The 22184-nt window shown below is 39.7% G+C and overlaps 1 protein-coding gene across 1 annotated transcript in view; it reads right to left on the reverse strand.

The window, feature by feature from the left end:
• The window catches only part of ALG14 (ALG14 UDP-N-acetylglucosaminyltransferase subunit), an 88619-nt gene that overhangs the window by 51474 nt on the left and 14961 nt on the right, over positions 1-22184 (reverse strand). Inside the window, exon 3 of the mRNA XM_059375467.1 lies at positions 3736-3867. Coding sequence (XP_059231450.1) covers positions 3736-3867 — 132 coding nt within the window. The remainder of the gene's footprint in view (positions 1-3735; positions 3868-22184) is intronic.

The following is a 22184-nucleotide window of genomic DNA, read 5'->3' on the forward strand; positions in this document are numbered from 1 at the left end:
AATTTGCTCCACTTCTCTAGGCCTTATAATAAACACTGGGGTGATTAGTATCAAGAGCAGTAAGCAATGACTTTCAGTAAAAGATCACAGGGATCGTGAAATGCCTGCCACATTTAAGACTACTGGAAGCCAAAGTGCTGCTTTTGGCAACAATACATATTTTATCCATTTCACCTTTTTTAAAATTAAAATTTATTGAACTATGATTTTCATACAGTAAAAGTTATCCTTCTTAGTGTACAGGTCTGAGTTTTGACAAACACATACAATCAACTAGCCACCATCACTACAATCAAGATATACGACAGTTTTTCACCCCCCAAAAGCTCCTTCACGTCCTTTTGTAGTCAGTCCCTCCCCCATCCCCAGATGCTGGTAACTACTGATCTGTTTTTGGTTCCATTTTTTTTCAAACTCAACAATAGTCTTATGAACTTATGACATCTATTCACAAATGGCTAACAAAACCCTGTTTCTTATAAAATATGATGTGTGAAGTATCAGAACCACCTAAAAAGTATTTGATGATGTTGTAAAAGAAGAAACCATCCTTTCCGATTTACTGATAGAGATTTGACTGAGGTCTCCAAAACAGAGTTTATAAATTTTTCTCTAAAATGAGCTTTTCATTTAATAATTGGCTTGAATGAAACAAGCATGAAGTTTAATATACACTCAACAAATGGACTCATACACTTTTTCCTTAAAATGACCTAAGGTTTTGGATTACTATTCTCATCCAAAAAGTCAGTTAAGACATGAAACAGTCCATATCCTCACAATGGTTTTATCTATACATATTTCTGTAACAGGAAACTGGTAAATATAAACTTCTTTTTATTTTCCAAGTTAATCTCATTTGTAGAATTCTGTAATTATACTTCCTATAACGGTACTATTTCCCCCTATTTTTACTATCCATTTTGTTTTTAAAATATTTTGACAAATACACATGACATTTAATTTTGAAATATGCTATTATCACTCAATTACATCAGTGTTAAATCTGCTATGAAAGCAGGTACTTGAGTTGTTGGCATTTGCTTTCATTTTATACTACTATTTAGGGGGAGTGATAGTTCATGTAATTTATTTTAAAACATAATGTATCAACTGATTCTTAATTGGAATGAATGAACACAGCATCCATGGTGTGAGCCAGAAATGGTGGCATACAGTTCAGTGGTTAACACCTTGGGCTTTGCAATCAGTTAAGGCCTGGCTTCTAGTCCTAGCTCTGTTATTTTTTGGTTGTGTGAACCCTGAGCAAGTAACCACCTGCCTCAGCGCCTCAGTTTCCTCATTCACTAAATGGGAACAATAGCAGTACCTACCTCAGGTGGCAGGGATGTGAGCACTCAACACCACATCTGGCACGTGTGTGTGCTCAGTAAGTAGTACCTATTATATACCAGATGGGGTTTTCATTTGAAAAACATTAGAATGTTACATTCTTCAGCACTCATCCTGGAACAATAAAGAAAGTGCCTGTGTTTATATTTTATAGTGGCCCAGTGAGGGACAGAGACAGCTGAGTGGTGCAGGTGACACAGGTGTGCGCCCACTTTATAGCAGAGCAGAAAGACACCTCGCTGTTAAGATAACTCTACTGATTTAAGGTAGGATGCTGTCATCCCTTTCAAGAGTGGGTTGTTTTTTCACTTTTTTTAAAAAAAAACAAGTAAAGAAGAAATAGAGCTTTGTGATAGAAGGCATAAGAAAGCCAAGGATGACCACAGGAGAGATCTACATGTTGTAGTAAAAAAGGCCTTTTAACAATTACCTTTTCTCTGTAAAGCAAAGGGGATTTCATTAAGTGGAAATTAATTTTGTGAGGCCAACTGTGTCAGAACAGCTGATTGGATAATGCTCAAGTTTGAAACAGTTTTTTTAACTAACTCAGCTCAAAATTTCACACCTCCTGCCCCTTTCACTATTATTCCTTTAGAAACATAATAGTTTTTTTTTCCTTCCACTTTTTACGAGCAAATTTATAGCACTCAGAAAATTTTAGACTAAGGGAACTGAGAGGATATCTAGTACAATCCTTTCGTTTTAAGGTAAAGAATAAGGCCCAGAAGGGAACTGGCGAAAATGATATAAAAGCCAAAGTGGGCCTGGGACCAAGTGTCCTAATGTCCCACCAGTTACTTCACTACAAGGGTATCAAATAACTTCGCCTAGGTTGTCAGCGGAGCTCCTCTGTCCCCGTGGCAGACATCATCTACCAGTCACTACTTCCTTCGGAGCCTTAACCCTTTAGAGTCCTAAACCACACTCCAGCTAGCTGTTGCCAGTGATGGTGGCCATGCCTCTAGTGATGTAGTAAAATATAAATCCAAATTTCCTGCTGAAAATGTCAAGACATTTTTTCCTGATTTCTGTTCTGTCTTTTGAATTTTAGAAATAAATAAAATTTTCTGGGCAATAATGATCTTTTAGGTAAATATCTAAATTCTACATACTAAAAATGTGGTGGGAGATTATGAAATAAATTCACTTTGTCAAATTTTTAAAGATAAATATAAGCAAAATTAATCTATGGTGACAGAAATCAGAAAGTGGCTGCTCAGGGTCAGAAGGTGAATGAGAAGAAGCAGGAGAAAACTTTCTGGGGTGACAGAACTGTTGTGTATCTTGATAGGGATACAGTCAAAGTATATACTTAAGATCTTTTGGGGCACCTGGCTGGCTCAGGTGGGAAAGCATGTGACTCTTGATCTCAGGGCCATGGATTCCAGCCCCACATTGAGTATAGAGATTACTTAAATAAAATTTAGGAAAAAAAAGAGCTGCGTATTTCACTTTTGTAAATTAAATCATTTAAAAACAATCTAACCTACTCATGCAGTATCATTCAGATACTATATTCAGATAAATTTTCATCCAAAGAAGAGACTTGAACTGTAAATCCAGCTTATAAAGGGCAATGCCCAAACTCATAGAGATCTTTCAAAATCAACCTAAATACACTTCTGTTCAGCTACTTATGAGAACATCCACTGTGCCAGAACTCATGTATGTGGAGAACAAATAAAGAGTTTCCTTCTCGGCTATGCAAATTAATGGATACTGCCTTAAAATAGGAATGAAAGTAGTATTTAAGAACTGTGTACACTATCATGATAACATATCTATTGCCCTCCATTGTCTACTAAAATGCACTTGGAATTTAATAACAGAACTTCATCTTAAAGACCACAGAAAATGTAGATAAGGAACGTAAAGTTGAATACAGTATAGTCATTAAGTTTTTATATTTCTATTTCCTGTATTACTTTCGTATGAAAATTTGGGTGTGTAAAACATTCATCCCACTACATACCATATCTGGTAAGAGAATCCTGACAAAAACAAAAAGTACTGAAAAGGAATAAGCAATTGGCTCTCTTCTAGCTGATAAGCACATGATGTTGGTTCAGGAGCCACAGGTGAAAAGAATGACAAGTTGGCTAAAGATACTGTTAGGTCGGGGCTTACCACCACAAAGAGAAGGGACAGAAAAGGGCAAATTTAGAGTTCAAGTTACGGCTAGAAAGGGAAGACAAATATTTCAACTCTTTCAGCAAAGTGCATTGTGTGATAAATTTTAGCATACGTTAGTAAAAGGTCTAGTCTAAAATCTGGCACACTGAGAAGTTGTAGCCGGTGATGAAAACACTATGGTCTATTACTAATAAAGGATCTACGTACGGGAGTGTGACTTGCCCTCCCCTTAGTGATGGTTATACGTACCAAATCTGGCTTCACTTTGTGAGTCAGGGGAAAGGACAGCCACATGGAGTACAGGGTGGTGAGCACCGTGGAGAGCCAGGACTGCTGAACCTCCCGGCTTCTGGGAATGCGGTGAATGTAGTATTCAGAAAGCTAGAAGGAAATAGTAAAAATCCCAAATCAACTGGGCCACTGATACCCAGTTAACAGTTAACAGTTACCAGTTACCAGTTACCACTGTTGAAGTTTGGGGAAGTAACCAAACATAGTAATATTTCTGTAGCAAAACATGAACATTCACATTAAATAGACCAATTCAAATTCAGGTTTTGCTGTCGAACTTGTCACAAACTTTGAACTCCTACCCCCAGCTTTCAGAACTTTTTGGAAATTCAGCTAAAGGACTATGGAACCTGTACTGCAAAGTACATGTGAATCCAATAAGATGTCACTTGTTATTAGGATAAAAATAACCCAGCTGCATCTTATTATAGAAGGTTTTTGGATGTTACTTCCCAATTTTGAGGACTGATCTTAGTATCTATAAAATTTTCTTCAAAAAAGCATGAGTGTTTATCATGTCCCTTGAATCTCTTTAACCTGTTAGCATATAACTTTGTAAAGAAGCAATGTACCATATTTCTGGATATTTTTAGTGTCCTGAGGAGCTGGAAGGGCAATCAATTCAACTCTAACTCTAGAAGCCAGCTCCTCAGATTCCATCTTTGCTCCAGAGGGTCAAACACACAGGCCTGGCAGGGGTTTTGCAAGGGTGTCTGGGCCTGAGGACAGCAGTCTCAGACCTGGACACAGAACAGTCTACATCTCATCTCAGGTAGCAGCTTAAAGGAGGAGACAAAAGAGGTTTAGGAAGTCTCTGTCCATTCTCAGAAGAGGAACAAAAACTAATGGAGGTGTGTCCTGGTATGGAGACTGAGGGATCACTAAGACGGAAACTAGAAAAATAGGCCCGAGTGTGAAAAATAAGGCAAGTGACCAAAGAGTGATGACCTCTGTTTTGACTTCTGGACGCACATGTCCAGAGCCCAACCTCAGCCTCCTGGTCAGATGCTAGCAGTGGGCAGTCTCGGTTCACCTGTGCCTGGAACTAACTGGGACAAGGACCGCGTATCTATGGCGAAATCACCCAGTTTGCAGAGGACAGTCCCAGTCTATACCTGTAGGCCCAGCATAATTATTAACAGTGTCCCTAGTACCCCTTCTGTTCTCAGAAGTGTCCCAGTGGAATGATAAACTATACAGTAACCCACAGGGCAGGACAATGAGTAGGTTCTTCCAAGTCACAGGGAAGGCAATTTATTCAGAAGAGCCCAGGGCAACGTGATGGGAGAATCCACATTACCATCAAGGATGAGACTGTAAGTGGTAGCTGGGAAGAAAGCCAAGCTGAAATTTCTACCAGTGACATAAACGGGAAAGCAGTCAGGTGATGATGAGCTTGGGGAAGGGCAGTGGTGAGGAGTTAGGCAAGGGATCAGAACCATGAACCCAACCGGCAGGGGACAGAAGAGTCTGTACGGTGCAGCTGTCCAGCCTATAGCTCTATACAGGACAGGCCCTCCATCTCCAAATCCATACAAATCTTCCCTATGTTATTATTATTTTTAAAAGATTTTATTCATTTATTTGAGAGAGAGAGAAAGAAAGAGCATGAGAGAGCTCATGCATGAGGTGGGGGTTGGGGGTAGAGGGAAAGGGAAAAGCAGGCTTCCCACTGAGCAGGGAGCCCAATGTGGAGCTCAATCCCAGGACTTCAAGATCATGACCTGAGCTGAAGTCAGATGCTTAACTGACTAAACTACCTAGGCGCCCCTACATTATTATTTTTTGATGAGAAGTTCATGTAATTGGAAATCCTACCAAAAAGGTTTCTCTCTAAATCTGTCTCTACCCCCCCATTCCCTCACTACAAAAGCAGATCTGCTCAGAGGTGCTCAGAGGCACCTTTCCCAATTAACCCCTGCCCCCACACATACACATACTCTTCCCTCTCCCATTAGCAGGCCTGCTTAATGTTTTAAAATTACTCCACTTACTGGAGGTGGGTGGGAGGGATGGGGAGGCTGGGTGATGGATACTGCGGAGGGTATGTGCTATGGTGAGTGCTGTGAATTGTGTAAGATTGATGAATCACAAAACTGTACCCCTGAAGTAAATAATACATTATATGTTAATAAAAAAATTACTCCATTCATTCTACTGGCATATTATATACTTATTTATTTACTATCTGTTTCCCCCATTAGAATGTAACTTACTTGAGGAGGCTAGGAAATTTAATCACTGCCATCTCAGTGCTGATTTAAAAAAAATTATTTATTTATTTATTTATTTGGCAGAGAGAGAGAGATCACAAGTAGGCAGAGAGGTAGGCAGAGAGAGAGGGGGAAGCATACTCCCTGCTGAGCAGAGAGCCTGACATGGGGCTTGATCTCAGGACCTTGAGATCATGACCTGAGCTGAAGGCAGAGGCTACCCAGGTGCCCCGATCTCAGTGCTTATTAAGAGTACCTGGTTTAGGGGCGCCTGGTGGCTCAGTAGGTTAAGCCTCTGCCTTCTGCTCAGGTCATGATCTCAGAGTCCTGGGATCAATCCCTGCATCAGGCTCTCTGCTCAGCAGGGAGCCTGCTTCCCCCCCCTCCTCTCTGCCTGCCTCTCTGCCTAATTGTGATCTCTGTCTGTCAAAGAAATAAATAAAATCTTTAAAAAAAAAATAAGAGTACCTGGTTTAAGTTGATGCTCAATCAATGTTTATTGAATGAGTGATTCAATATGTTGTTTATTGCACGTTAATATAAATTAATCCACTCTTTTTTTAAAAAAGATTTATTTATTTGAGAGAGAGAGCACAAGTGCTGTGATGGTCAGAGGGAGAGGCAAACTCCCCACCAAGCAGGGAGCCCAATGCAGGACTTGATCCTGGGACTCTGGGTTCAGGACCTGAGCCAAAGGCAGACACTTAACGACTGAGCCACCTATGCATCCAACCCAATCTTTTTGTTAACTAGCTGAGATGTATTTAGGTGGAGAACATAAAAGGGCACAAAGAAGATGATTTTCAGATTGTACACTTAGGGTCTTATTTGTAGAGGCCACTCCATAAATGGGTTGAACTGAACAGAATTCCTGGGATTAGAGAGAAAAAAACCTAAGCAAAGCAGGTGATTGGGAGCTTATACATAGCTGGAGCCAGGAGGAAGCAAGTTCTAAGGGCCTGGAGAAACAGGACCAATGCCCCATCCCCCGACCCCAACAATGTGTCCTAGGTAGATAGCCTAGACTTCTCTCTGTGAACTGACCATTCACAAGGGCCTCAAGAAGTTTCTTAGTCCTGTAAGTCTTCTCCCCAGAAAACAGATCCATGAGAGGAGTGTCCCTGAGGCTCTGTGTTCTGAGCATAAAAGTGAAGGGAGCCTGCTAAGTTAGAGCAAGCAGAGCATCGCATTCTGCATCCAGAACTGCTTGGAAAATCTCTGTGCCCACAGTTTCTGTTTAGACTTGTTAGGCAGGTGTGTAGTTAAGTGAATGGGAATCTGGGGCCATCTTGATAAGAACAGGGCTCTCAGGTTAGCTATGCTTGATACACAGAAACTGGTGCTGGGGTATGTGATATCCTGCATTGTCTAAAGAAAATACTGAAGACTAGGCCATGGTGAAATATTGAGAGTTTTTAAAATTACTTTATATATTAAATAAACAAACACATAAAGAAGTCAACAAGGAAAAATTATCAATAGGCAGCTTGTATTTCGGTTTTAACAAAAGTTCCTCTGAAGACAAAAGAATGGGACAGAGTTTCAGGAAGCTAAAATTTAGGCCTGGCTATGACCTTTGGCCAGACATTCCTAGGGGTTGCGGCATCTGAGAAATCCAAATGAAGGCATCTTCATAGACATATTGTTTTTGTTAGCTTATACTTTTGCCTTGAGGGAAATGTCCCTGACCCTCTTTCAGGTCCTACTAATGGGATGCAGGATATAAAGGAAGCTTCAGTCAACACTTTCCCACCCCCAGACCCAATATTTTGTTTAGGAGTGACATACAACCCAAGCAGGGTCAGTCTTTCCTGGATTCTGGACCCAGGAAAAGCTGTTTCTTTGAATGACACTTTGGGCTGTTAAACTTGTTCTGAATCCATTCCACTGGGGCCAAGAAATGGATACTTGTCTTAGTGTTCCTCTATTCACCAAACTTTTCTGTAACAACTCAAAAGTGACTACCATTTTTGATACCAAAACATGGTATTCTGCATTCCTAAACCAGAAATCAACAAATGAACAGTAGAATCTATCATAGATAGAGTTTTAGCTTATATATGAAGATCGTGAAATCTATGTTGGTCTTGGCAGGGATGGAGGGTGGGGGGACCTGCTCCTGGGTGTCCTTCTTTCAAAACCTCTACACACATTCCTCATCTATCTACTTACTCCTTACATCCCTGCTACTCCTGGTCCGATGATTACTATCTCTCATGATAACTACACTAGTCTCCTAATTAATCTCTACTTCATCTCTGGATCCCCTATGCTTTATTCTCTACAGAATTGTCAGAGATTATAATGTAGAGCAGACATTCCCTTTCATTCTCCTGCTCAAAACTCCCTAAACGCTTGTGATGAAATCCAAATTTCTGATCATTCCTTGTTCACCCACCAGTCATACCAGCCTTCTTTCTGCTGTGTGAATGCATCAAGCTCACTCCTTCCTGAGGGTCTTTTTGGCTTATTCTGAGTGGTCTGCTGTGCCCCCCAGATTGGCTCAACTCAGGTCTGGAACATTACCTCCTCAGGGAGGAGACAGGCTCCCCACCGGCCCCTCCTCTAATACGCAGTCACCCTCCGCCACACTGTCTTATTTTACCATCTTCACAGCAATTACTCATACTCCCAATTAACTTGTTCATTTGTGTGTTCAACTGTTCAACTGTTGTCTGCCTCTCTGTTCAAAAACAAGCTCCAGGAGAGAAAGGATTTCATCTTGTTCACGGCTGAAATCCCAGTGTGCACAACTGTGTTTCACACAACACAGATGCTTATCAGTACTTGCTGAACAGATCAATGACTGTCACTGTAATTTCTAGACATTCAGACTGTGGTCTGTGCTGGAGAAGATGCTGACTCTTTACCTCAATACATCTCGGCGTATCTGTGTATATCCTGCAGTTCATGCAGATCCTGCAACATGATCCAGTCTCTAGCACACCACTGGTACCAAAAGACAAAAAAGTGACATTCTCTCTTTCCCTTATTCTCTCCTCACCATATTTTAGAAAAAGACATATACTAGTAAGACACCCTTTCCATCCATCTAAGTGTCCTCATTACGAAGGGGCAGAGGCCATGTGCTCTATAGTACTGTGTATACCCACGGAGCCTCCCAGTGTTTCCCACACATGCTTGACTGAGGCATAATGAAATGTATAGTAGAAGACAGACAAGAAAGGGAGAATGCTTATGGAAAAAAAAAAAAAAAAGGAATGGATTATTTTTCAGGCTTCTAGTTTGTCTGAAATTATGTGAAACACTGAGTTAAATGCTAATAGTATATGACAACTTGTAACTTTCAAAGTATCTTCCAGAATTACATCACTGCTAAAACCCACAAACATATCTGGCATTAGATCTGTGACAACCTAAATAGAAGTTTATAGTGATTTAGATGGAAATAATTCCACCAAGAATCCAGATGGCATCATAAACCACAACACAGCAGATTAAGTGGTCTATGAAGTCATTCTTTGGGGTTACCACACACTGAAATGTACAATATGTTTATTATTTAATGAATGCCACACTATTGCAGAATCTTGGAAATAAGACAAAACTAAAATGGTAAGATTTCATTCAACCAAAAATGGTTTCAGCTTTCTTTCATAACTATTTTTTCAATAATGTGAAGTATAGCATATATTAAAAAAATATGTTGGATGGTCCCATATTCTGAAATCAAAATGACCATAATTGACTGCATGCACAAAAATGTTTTTATGTGCATGTCCTTTAAGTACATGGTAGTTGCTTACTTCATGGTAGCTGACAAAGAAGGGCCATGAAGGAGTGAAGGGGCCATGGGTTCCAGACTGGGTCTTGCCGAGAACCAGCTCTGTCCCTTTGGATGAGTCAAGTTCTCTGGACCTCAGTCTCTCACAAGGAGGCCTGGAAAGATCATGGATCCTCAACCAGCCACCATGACTCTACAACTGGCTCTGAAGTCTGACTTGTCAACAACAAGCCAGGTTGCTGCTCTAGGCTTGTCCATGGCTTTCAGCCACTCCTCACTTTACCTTGGGAAGCCTTTCCCTACTTGGAGGTCTGGGCTTCAAGGAAATAAAAAAAGTCATTTGTTCTTAAAATAATTAGGGGAGTCTGGCCCCCCAAATTCCTACTGTCCTTTATAATGAATAAGAGTTGTCCTCTTCCCAGGCTTCTATTGTCCCCTCCTTCTGCCAACAATAACCAACTTTCTTTTGGGTAACTCACCCCTTTCACCTTCTCAGGCAGACAGTTTGGGTGGGATTTCAGCTCCTGCCTCATTCACCCCCAAACCTCTAGTACCAAGAGTAGGCCTGAGATGGCTTAAGCAACATGGGAATAACCCTCATTCCTGGCCACAACAACTGGCTGAAAGATGGGACTATAAGCCAACTGAAGACCATGAGACTGGAGACCTCTGCTGTGGCTTCTGGGGAAAAAAGCTTCACCTTCTTGGTCTCCTACATGTTCAATAATGTGGTATAACATATATTAAAAAATATATGTTAGAGAGATATGTAAGAGGCTTTCTTCCCTACACACAGGCTAGCACAAAGATAGGAAGCCAGGAGGGACTACTGGTTTTTGCCACCCTGAGGGGAGAGAATGGAGCCGACAGAGGCAGCACCATGGGGAGGGAGGCCAATGGAGCTGACCCTGCAGGAGACAGAGCAGAGAGACACTATTCCTAGTGAAATCCCTGGGCAGTTGGACCAGGTCTCACCCAGAAGTAAGACTGAATTTTGCCCATTTTGTAAGTCAACAAATTCCCTTTTAATTGTTCAAGTCATTTTGGGGTTTAGTTTTCCACTTACAGCTGAAACACTCTTCCTTTTAGCTTTAAAACAGTCAGAATTCGCAGTGCCTCAGTGACTGAGTCAGTTGAAGCATCTGACTCTTGATCCCAGCTCAGGTCTTTATCTCAGGGTCACGAATTCAAGCCCCATATTGGGCTCCATGCTAGGCAGGGAGCCTACTTAAAGAAAACAAATGAAAACAAAAATGATATGAATTTAAGACCATTGTCCCTTTTTAAAAAAGATAATATATCAGTAACATAGACAAATACTGAATTTCAGAGCTGTATTTTTCACTGTGAGCACAGATTCATTCATTCATTAAATACTCTAGTGTACCTACCAGGTGACAGAAACTGGGCTAGAAATACAAGGGTGGGTAAGACATTCATAAGGAATTCATTACAGTGTGGCAGAACGACACAGAAAAACTAGTCACTGCAATCAGAGAGATTAATACAACAAGAGACATAGTTATTAAATATAAGGTTAGCACCAAGTAAGAAATGGTGGACTATACTTTGATAAACTAAGTCAAGCTTTATGGAAAAGATACTAGATATGACTTAGAAGGATATGAAATTTACCAAGCATGCAGAGAGGGGGAAAGGGGTCTTCCAGACATGTTCAGAGTGACATATGAAATAGCACGGGATATTTGGGAAATTATGTTCTGGTATACCAAGAGCACAGCAGAGAGCAGTGGAAAATGGAGATGGAGAAACAGGGTCTTCAAAGACATGCCTACGATTCTAGGAAAAGGCAGCATTCAGAAATGAAGATTCTAGGCAGGCTCCAATGGATCTCAAGAGCCAATCTGGAGATTGTTCTCCTGGAAGAGAGCAATCATTTGTCTTCGATAAGTCAGACCTGAGAGCCAGTTGTGGTGATCATAGCAACCTTTTGAGAACCCCCTGATCTCAGCCAGGTCTCTGCTTCAGTGAAAGAATGAGGTCCAGAGAGGCTAACTCGCCCAAGGGGGCAGAGCTAACCAGCAGGACCCAGTGTGGAACCTATGGCTTCTTCACCCATAGGTCACTTCGTGGCACTTCCTCATCAGCTGCCATGAACTGAGCTTCTATCATGTTCTTGAAGGACAAGTGAACATCCCTCTGCACTCATCACTTTTTCTTCCTTCCGAAGTTCAGCTCAGCTCTTTGGTCAAGCTCTTTTGTCAGCCTCACTACTTGTATGGCTTGGAATGATGTTATGCCTGGCATGGGTCTAACTACCAGCTCCACAATTATTTCCTGGAGCCTAATGGCTAAAAGGGACCAAAGAACCTCCATCTGGGCAAAAGGAAGGGCAGAGGGAAACAGGCCACATCCTGAATTTATGAGAACCATAAAAAATTGTTACGTTAGGGTCCATAATGTAAGTGTGTACTTAAAACATTATGCCTATATGTAAATGTTTACATTCGAACACTGGCTATTAGAATGTCTTTATTTTGTTTCAAAATGGAGAAACAGAAGCACCATATTCTAAACTGCCACTGGCTCCTTGTGGTGTAAGAATCCCACACAAATTTAACTGGCTTAGAGAAGCCAGACAAATCACCAGAAGGCTCAAACAACCATAGTATATTATTCATACTTTCTTCAATTCCATCAATTCAGAATCTGAATCAGAGAAGTTTAACCTGACTTTGTTGTAGACAGGAAGAATGGGATAATTAAGATTTAGGAAGGGATTTAAGAGACTAAGCTATTCAAAATACATTAGAACCATCTGTACATTTACCTGATACGGTGTTTTGAAAATAATCTTTTATTCACTGAGATAGCCACATCAGGATTTCTATTTGTAATAAACTACAAACATTTCCTTATTCAGGTATGTCACTTATTTAGGATGGCCTTCACCAAATTAGAGGTGTTCTTTATCTATGCCTGTAACTGAATATAGTCAAGGTCCACCATAAAGAGGAAAAGTGCTTATAGACGTTAGTCACACTCTAAACATGTACATCATGAGCCCAACCTAATTTATAAACCGAAACGAAACTCCACAATTGCAACTATATTTCCCAACGTATTTCTGTTAGAATTGCTCAGGAATTATATGAAAGAGTTAGCATTAGAGTCCGAAGTTTCCGCAAGTTATAGCTGTTTCAGGCCACTGTGTGAAGCTAGCACCCCACCTTGTGGAAAACAGTAGGTGCTGCTGAATGTAAGCATGCTGGGTTAATTTCAGAGGTCATGCCTACTAAACCTGGCAACCACCAAACTGCCACTGACTTATACATGTGCGGAATAAGGAATACAAGCCAAAAGATCTCTATTTATTAAAGTAACTAATGTGCTTCCAAAAAGGTAAAGATACCTGTCCCAAAAGAATGGTGCTTATGATATGTATGGGTTATTTAGAAAACAAATATTTCATATCAATACGTTATTATTTCCACTTGGGCTTTTATCTCTTCTTAGTTTGTTTCTAAAACCTAACTTTTGTTGTTTTCCAATTGTAACCTTAGAAAATATAAAAAAATTCTCAAAGACAAAAGCAAAAAATCAACCATTATTCACAACTCAAGAGATGATCCCTTTACTCTAAAAAAATCGTGGATCATTTAAATCCAGTCTGTAACTGGAAGATGATCTCAGGTTTCTAAAATTAAAATGATTTCTTATCTTGTAATTTAACCAACTTTTTTTTTCCCAATCTGTCATGGTTCAAAAACATACTCTATTTGTCTGAATGTTCCCTGCAATTTCCAACTTTCTTACTTTCTCCCCAAACTATCCTCTCCTCTTCATATTCTCCTACCTTTTAGAGAAGTCACCTCCCCTCTCACCCCAACACTCTAGCCCTGAGATCTCTCCTTCCCCTGCATTCTAGCACTTACTGTCTTTTTTTCTTAAGCAACGCTATATTTTATGTATGTACACACACACACACACACACACACACTTTTGAAGTTCCTTATGAGACTCTCAGTTTGGTCAAACACTTGAGGTAATTCATCATCACCACTGCTTTTTGGAATTTTCTGTCCCCTTGCTCTACTCCTAACCAGCTGCTCTCTAGGCCTGCTGTATGTGCTGATCTTCTCGTGGGAACTCCCTTCACCGCCATCTTGAAAATTCCCCTCCCTTCTCTTCTGGGCTGAAACCTAGATTCCAGGACCACAGTCTTCCTCTTTCTTGGGTTCCCCTTGTTTTTGTGGAGCACATCCTCTGTGAAAAGGCACATGGGAATTAGTTTGAGAACTGCTCCAGTCACCATTCTGAATGGCACCTGGACCCTGGCATGACTCCTTTTCTTTTTCTTTTTGGAAATTTTTGGTTATCTTCTCTTTATCACTAATTCTGAAGTTGCGTGATGATGTATCTTGAGTGACTACAGTTTAATTGGGCTGGGGGTAGTCCTTTAGTTTGAAGGCTATGCCATTTCAGTTACGGGAATTTTTCTTGAGTGGTCTTATTTTTTTATTTGTGTGTGTGTGTGTGTGTGTGTGTGTGTGTGTGTGTGTGATTAAAGTTTTGCCTGTGTTCTTGCTCTTTCTGGACAATAGTCCTCTAATATCCAGTTTGATTATCTAATTTTCTTACCTTTTCTCTATTGGTTTTACTTTTTGTTCTGCTTTATACCAGAATTCTCCAATATGATCTCTGAATATTTTCATTTTTTTATTCCTACAATCAAAATTTTAATAGCTAAGGGTCCTTCTAGTTCTGGGAGGTTTTTTTGTTTTGTTTTTGCTTTTTTTAAATAGGTATCATTCTTTAAAGATACATTATCCTAGGATGCCCAGGTGGCTCACTTGGTTAAGCATCTGACTTTGGCTCAAGCATGATCTCAGGGCCCTGCAGTAGCCCAGAGTCAGGCTCCCTGATCGGTAGAGAGTCTGCTTCTCCTGTTTCCTGCCCTGCCCCTGCTGCTGGAGCTCACCCTCTCTCTCACTCCCAAATAAAAATAAAATCTTAAAAAAAAAAAATTACAATGTCCTTGCATTTCCCTGAAGATATTGTTTTCCTTTAAGTCCTTTCCCCACTCCCCTCTTTGACTTGTCCTTTCCTCTGATTCCTCTTCTCAAAGTTCCTTCCCTAGTTAGTTTTGCTTTTCCTTATGTTTGAGACTTCCTTCCAATGTTGGAACCTGTGGATGCCAGTTCAAGCCAGTGATTCTCAAGAAGGGGGTGGACTTCTCCCCCAGGGACAATCAGCAAGGTATAGAGACAGTTTTGGTCATCAAGGTTGTGGGGTGAGGGGTGGGGAAAGAAGGAATGCTACCAGCATCTACTGATGGAGCCCAGGGACGCTGCTAACATCCCATAATGCAGAGGACAGCCTCCCCGCACAATTCAGCAGACCGCAAATGTCAGTAGTGCTGATGCTGAGAAACCCTAGTTCGCATTAAGGAATAAGGCATTAGGAGGCAGACTGAAAGCTCTGAGTCCTGGGTGGGGCTTGTTAAGGGGAAGATAAAAGTAGGCAGGACTCCAATATTTCATTGGGGGGAAATCCCAAGTGTCAGAACCTACAGTTCTGTACTCCTGAGCAAATCCATTTCCCCAAAACTAACCTTCAGTCTCCCGCCTAGGTGAAATAAATCTAGCATTCCGGGAACTGATCCGAAAGGAGACCTAAGTGATACATATTGGGGGTGACAAGGAGTAATTACACACTCCCTAAGCCCCCGTTCACAGGGCATGGTCTCACCTTATCCACAGTTTGGGTTGGTGTTCCCAAAGCCAAAACCTTTTTAGTTCAACCTCTCCAGTGGTAAATGCTGTAGAGGGTCTGGGAGTCTCACTGGTCTGCAGGCAGGCTTCATCCAAGAGGCCTCTTTTAGCCCCATTTTTACTCTAGGCTCCAAAGGTAGTACTGTCCCATGCTCTTTTTATTAATTAACTAGCACTATTCAATGACACTTTTATTAATTAATCCCTAAGGTTTCCAGGATTTGTGCTTACGCATCTCCAACTGCACCAAAAATTTCTTGAAGCAAAAGGGCATTTCCTTTCCTTATTTGTGTTCCTTATAACACATAACGTAACACTTGGTCCAAATTTTACACACAGAAACTAATCAATCAATACCTATTTTTGATTTTCAGATAGGATTTCACTTTGGGGAAGGCACAGCTTCCCGGAGCTGTGTGACCTATCTCAAACAAAGAAGAGCCCATAAAACAAATGCCAGTACTGCAACTCAGCAAGGTGCTTAGTGAACCAAATCTTTAAATAAAAACACTCTCCAGGTGGAAAGACTGCTCTAAATCCATATAACGCCTTTTCAACTCAGTAAAGGAAAATCATCCTTAACAAGGATATATGATGTTTCTAAAAAAAGGAAACAACCTCTCCTTATCTTCCCCATGCCCGATTAGTCTGTAACATATACACTAAAGATCTCCACTCCAGCCACCGTTCTCAAGCTGAGCCCTCTTGCACCTCCTAAGAGAGATAATGCAGGCCCTAGGGTGCAATGCTCAGCAGTGCACTGCCACCTAGTGGAAGTAGGGGGAATGACAGCAATGGGGCTGAGGCTGCAGAGTACAGTAAAAAAGTCCTCTGACACCAGAAAGGCCTCTCCAGGACCATTTCTAAAAAGTGAACGACCTTTTCATTTGGGAGAGGGGGAGAGGAAAGAGAAAAAAAGGGAGAGAGACAGAGTGGAAGGGCACGGGACTTAGGAAATGGCTTTGAATCAGGGCAGGGAGGGCCCGTGTGGTTCCTCTGATGCCCAGATTGCATCAGGGTCCCCTGAACCAAGGCAGAAGCTGTTGATTCGTTGGGGTGGTACCACATACTATTTATAAAGACACTTAGAGGCAGGGATGCTCCACCTAGACTTCCGAGATCACTGACGGCAACTCCATTCTTAAAATTTCTCAGACCAAAAGCTTTGTTGTTCTGCCGAATTTTCTTTTTTCTTCACATCCTGTATATCCAATCTGTCAAGAAATTCTATTAACTCTACTTTCAAAATCTACTCAGAGTCCAACCATTTGCCTCTATTCCTATCCCCACACTGCTTCTTGTTTGTGGACTGCTCTGACAGCCTCCTAACTGGTCTCCTTGGTTTCACCCTTTACCTAGTCTATTTGCAGCACAGCAACCACAGTGATCTGTTTAAAACAGCTCCCGATTTCCTCAAAGACAGACAGGCAGTCCTTACAATGGCTGACAAGGCCCTATATTCTCTGCCCCCTGCCCCACCCTCCCATCTCCTCTCCATCATCTCCCTTCTCTGATTTGGCTCCAGTCGCCAGGATGCTCTGCAATTCCCCCAGCAGCCAGGAATGCCCCCACTCGATGGCTTTCCCAGAGACTATTCCTTCTGCCTGAAACACCATCTTCTCAGGCAACCTCATCTTCTTTAAGGACCCCATCCCTGTGTAATCTTCCCATGACACTGACCAGCTTCTAACAAGCTTTATGATCTTGTTTATTCACTATGTGCAGTATTACTCTCTTTCCGATCCAGCTCAAGTTCAGGAAGCTCCATGATGGCAGAATTTTTTTTTTTTTGTATGTTTTGTTCATGGGTGTATCCCAACTGCCTATAACAAGCACTGGCCAACGGAAAGCAAAGCTTTATTGTTAAATAAACAAAGTTTTAAAAAAAAAAGGGAAGGAAATGGGGGTACCTGGGTGGCTTAGTTGGTAAAGCATATGCCAGGGTCCTGGGATTGAGATTACATCGGGCTCCTTGATCAGTGGAGAGCCTGCTTCTCCCCTCCCCTCTGCCTGCCACTCCCCATGCTTATTCACTCTCTTTCAAATGAGTAAATAAAATCTTAAAAAAAAAAAGAAACATGTAAATTCCTTAATTGCTAGACACAATGCTGATTTATTAAAAAGAAAAAGAAGGGAAACATTAGAATTCTGACTACAATTGCATTATAAATTTGGGAAAACTGAAAATCTTTATTTAGAAGATTTTATTTTTTTAGTAATCTCTATACCCAACTTGGGGCTCAAACCCACAACTCTGAGATCAAGAGTCACATGCTCTACCAACTGAGCCATCCAGGTGCCCTGGAAGAGTGAAAATCTTTCTAAGGTTTTAAGCATCAGAACTATGTTTCTGTATTTGTTCCTGTCATATTTATCTCTATGAATATGAATAGAGGGCATAGGAAGTTTTATTTAGTGATCAGAACAACTGTTTAGGATATCTATTACATTTTTCTCTACCCCACATGATATTTATACTCTTTAATATGTTTACTATGGTTACTTTAAATCAAGAATTCAATCAACAACCTAGCAGAACGGTAGGTAAGTGGGAAAGGACTGACATGTCCCTTAATGTTAGCAAGTTACTTAATTTGGAATTTTTTTTAAAAAGATTTTATTTATTTATTTGACAGAGAGAGATCACAAGTAGGCAGAGAGGCAGGCAGAGAGAGAGGGGGAAGCATGTTCCCCACCGAGCGGAGAGCCCGATGTGGGGCTCGATCCAAGGACGCTAGGATCATGACCCGAGCTGAAGGCAGAGGCTTAACCCACTGAGCCACCCAGGCGCCCTGGAATTTTTTGTTTTTTAACTATTTTTCTAATTAAGGTAAAACACACATAAGAATACTTGTATGTATATAAGTACAAACATGTTTACTTCAGTATTCAGTGAAAAACTGAAAACCACAAGAGGAAAATGGCACCTCATCAATACTATAAACTATTAGGCAATGATTCAAAAGTGCAAAGTAGACCAATATATACCAACATGGAAAACTATCAAGGTATAGAGGCTGAAAACAATATAGGGTTTGATTTATAAACTAGCCATCTCCTGCCGCCATCCCCTGTTTATATGTATATATGTACATGTAATTTATAGTCTTTTTTTATAGTACATGTACAAAGGATGGGAAAGGTCATACCAAGAGGTATAACTCAAGCTGGTACAATGTTTACTTCTAGAAAGTGAGACTAGGATAGGAATGGGGAACCCCCACATTTTATTTTATATAAAGTAAAGAAGTTTTTACTGTCTGTAGTCTTTAATAAATAAATAGAGGAAATAGATAATAAATAAAAATAAATAAAAATAAAAAATAGGAAATAAAATTTGGGAAGAAACAAAAATAAATAAATAAAATAGGAATAAATAATAAATAAATAAAATTGTAATGAATAAATAATTTTAATTAATAAATAATAATTTAATAAATAAAAATTTAATTTTTAGCAATAAATAAATAAATTTGGGAAGAAAAGAGTAAAGGAACAGAAAAATAATCACTTACAATCCTGCTACAGTTGATTGGGGGGCATATTTAACAAGGATTTGCTAAAATATACATATATAGAAATATGGTATTTTACACAGAATTGGCACTCATTTGATATCTTTTGAATAAATGAACAACTAAATAACTTCCTTGGTAAAAGAGTATAAGCTTACTTATAGAGTAGTGGAAAATCTGGTTATATGACCCCAAAGTGAAGTTGGCTCTAGTTTTTAACCCTTCAAATTAGTTTTCAGCAACTTTGGTTATTTTATATTAAAAAAAAAAAGCCTACTCTTTATTTTTCACATGTAGTTTTGAAAATGTTTTATTCAAGAGTCACTGAGCTTTTTTCCTTAGTGATATGATCTAAAAGGGCTAATTCATGCTCTAACAGAAGTTGCACAGATTAACGGTTGTCAATAAGGTAGTTAACAAATAAGGCTCAGATTAGGAAGAAAACAGAAGGATGAACCAAAATCCAGGCTCAATGCCCTGAGCCTCCCATGGCTCCCAGGGTGGGTGACCCTGGTGAAACACAGGCCAGTGTGGAGAATGCTGCTCTCCAGGAAGAAAGGTTTGGTTTGATTTTTCACTTACCTTCATATAATACAGCTCTGGTAATTGGTTCTATTTGGAGAAGTTATTATCCAATCTTTCTGAAAGATATTACTTTAGCTACTTTTTACTTTAGAACTAATACCAGTGGAAATTACATTTTCTTTAGGAGGTGTTTCAAGATATTTTTTCATATAAGTAATTTCACAGCTAAGCATCTGTTTCGTTGTTTTTGTTTTGCTTGTTTTGTGTGTGTATTTTCGCTTAGCTTTCGCTCTTCATCTTTCTAACCTCAGTTGCTTTATTCCAGAGTGGCTAAGATGCTTTACCCAAGGAAAGCCTGTTTCTCTTTAACAGCTAAACTATGCAGAGGAACACAGGCTAATAGTAGAGTTAAAAAGTACACTACAAATAATTATTTCTCTTTACTCCTGTGTAATAAATAGGATGCAATACATACCTTAAGATTTTAAACACCATTTTAAAAAATTATACTGAATCAAAGGAATCAGGAAATTTGAATGAAGTTTCTGCATCAAAAATAGGTCATCGCTACCATTTAGTTAGCAAAATTATGTTAATTTAAAATGTAGCTTATAAACCTGCTGTATATTTATATCTAGCATAAACATACAAAAACAAGCATTTAAATATTTTTCCTATAAACCATCAAAAACATTTAGAAATTTATTGAGTAATTCCATATCAGAGTAAGTTATAAACCAAACAACAGAAAATTTCTGTGCTACTTGGGTAAATCTAAGTGATTAACAACTGATAATCTGTATCTCCTGATTTCTGGGAAGGTCTTTTATGTTTCTGGAACAGTTGGCTTTTGTTGCAAATGAGGGTTTTGGCTTTTCACCAGAACCAAGTGTGAATCGATGCACTTCTTCAATGCACTTTTATTCCTAAAGTGTTCTGAACGATTTGGATGAGACACCTTGCCCGGGCACAGAGTGCAATTACTGTTAATGCTTTCAAATACTGCAGACTTTCTGCTTCACTTAAAAAGTCTGGAACTCACTGAGAGTCAAGGCCTTTAACTATAAGAGTATTATGTATTGCTAGGAACTTGCAGTTGATACAGTTCTATCAGGGGGGAAAAAAAAAGAAAAGAAAATTGGTGAGGGGCGGGGGGTTGCTACTTATACAAACAGTCCAGAATACACCTCAATATAGAAAATATATTAAAACTCCGACTTTAGAAAATTAATGTGACTTTGGTTCTGGCAAGATGGCAATACAAACTAATCCTCCTATAAACAGATTATATGCTATCAGAAATGCAACAAAATATTCTTTTATCTTAAGTAGAAAGAAGGGAAATCCCTACTTACCAGAAATAAGAAAAAAATAAGAGGAGAGACAGTTTGTGACACAGAGTTCTGGGAGGAAGACTAACTGTGTCAGTAACCGAGAGTCAGGGTTTGAGGCCCTCCATGGATTCTAGAGGACAGGCCACAGAGGAACAACAAACTGACAGCTGGTATTTCCATGAGAGTAACAGCTCCCTATATTTGAAAGAGTGTTCTGGGGCTCATTTCTTAGTCCTCTTCTAATTTCCAACTATAATTAGTCCCTGGATAATCTCATCCAACTTCTCATTTTAAGTACCAGGTAAACACAAAAGTCTCCAAATTCACATTCCAGACCAGAGCTCCCTCCTGAACTTCAGACTCACAGATCCAACTGCACAGTCAGCATCTTACATGTTTGTTTACAGACATCCCACACTCAGTCCTCCTCCTTCCTCATGTACTCTTCTTTATCTAAATTAATGACAATTCCACTTTTCTGGCAGCTCAGGCCAAAATGTGGATGTCATCCTCTATTCCTCATCTCTTTCCCAAACCCACACACAGATAAAGTTTAGCTCTACCCTCAAAATATATCCAGAGTCTGATGACTTCCCGTCATATCTACTTTTGCCATTGTGGTCCAAACCTTACTGGCCTTTCACAGGACCACTGCTATGGCCTCCAAACTCCTTTCCTTGCTTCTGTCCCTCTCTTCTTTAGTTTATTCAGCAAACAAAATGATCCTGTTAACAACATGCTACTAAACAACCAATGAGTCAATGAAGAAGTCAAAGAAGAAATAAATACACAGAGATAAAAATGAACCTGGAAATACAATGGTCCATAATCTTTGGGACACAGAGAAGTATTTCTCTGAGAGAAATTTATAGCAATATAGGCCTACCACAAGAAACAAGAAAAACTTCTAATAAACAACAAAACCTTATACCTAAGGGAATAAGAAAAAGAACAAACAAAACTCAAAGTTAGTAAAAGGGAGGAAATTATATAAAGATCAGAGTGGAAATAAATGAAATAAAGACTAAACAAGCAATAGAAAAGATCAATGAGACCAAGAGCTGGTTTTTTTTGAAAAGACAAACAAAACTGATAAAACTTTAGCCAGACTCATCAAGAAAAGAAGAGAAAGGACCCAGATAAATGAAGTCACAAATGAAAAAGGAGAAATAACAACCAATACCACAGAAAACACTAAGGATTATAAGAAACCACTATGAAAAATTATATGCCAACTAACTGGACAATCTAGAAGAAGTGGATAAATTCTTAGAAACAGACAAACATCCAAAGCTGAAACAGGAAGAAAATCTGAACAGACTGATTACTATTAACAAAAT

Source organism: Mustela nigripes, chromosome 14 (assembly GCF_022355385.1).
Source record: "Mustela nigripes isolate SB6536 chromosome 14, MUSNIG.SB6536, whole genome shotgun sequence".
Lineage (NCBI taxonomy): Eukaryota > Metazoa > Chordata > Mammalia > Carnivora > Mustelidae > Mustela > Mustela nigripes.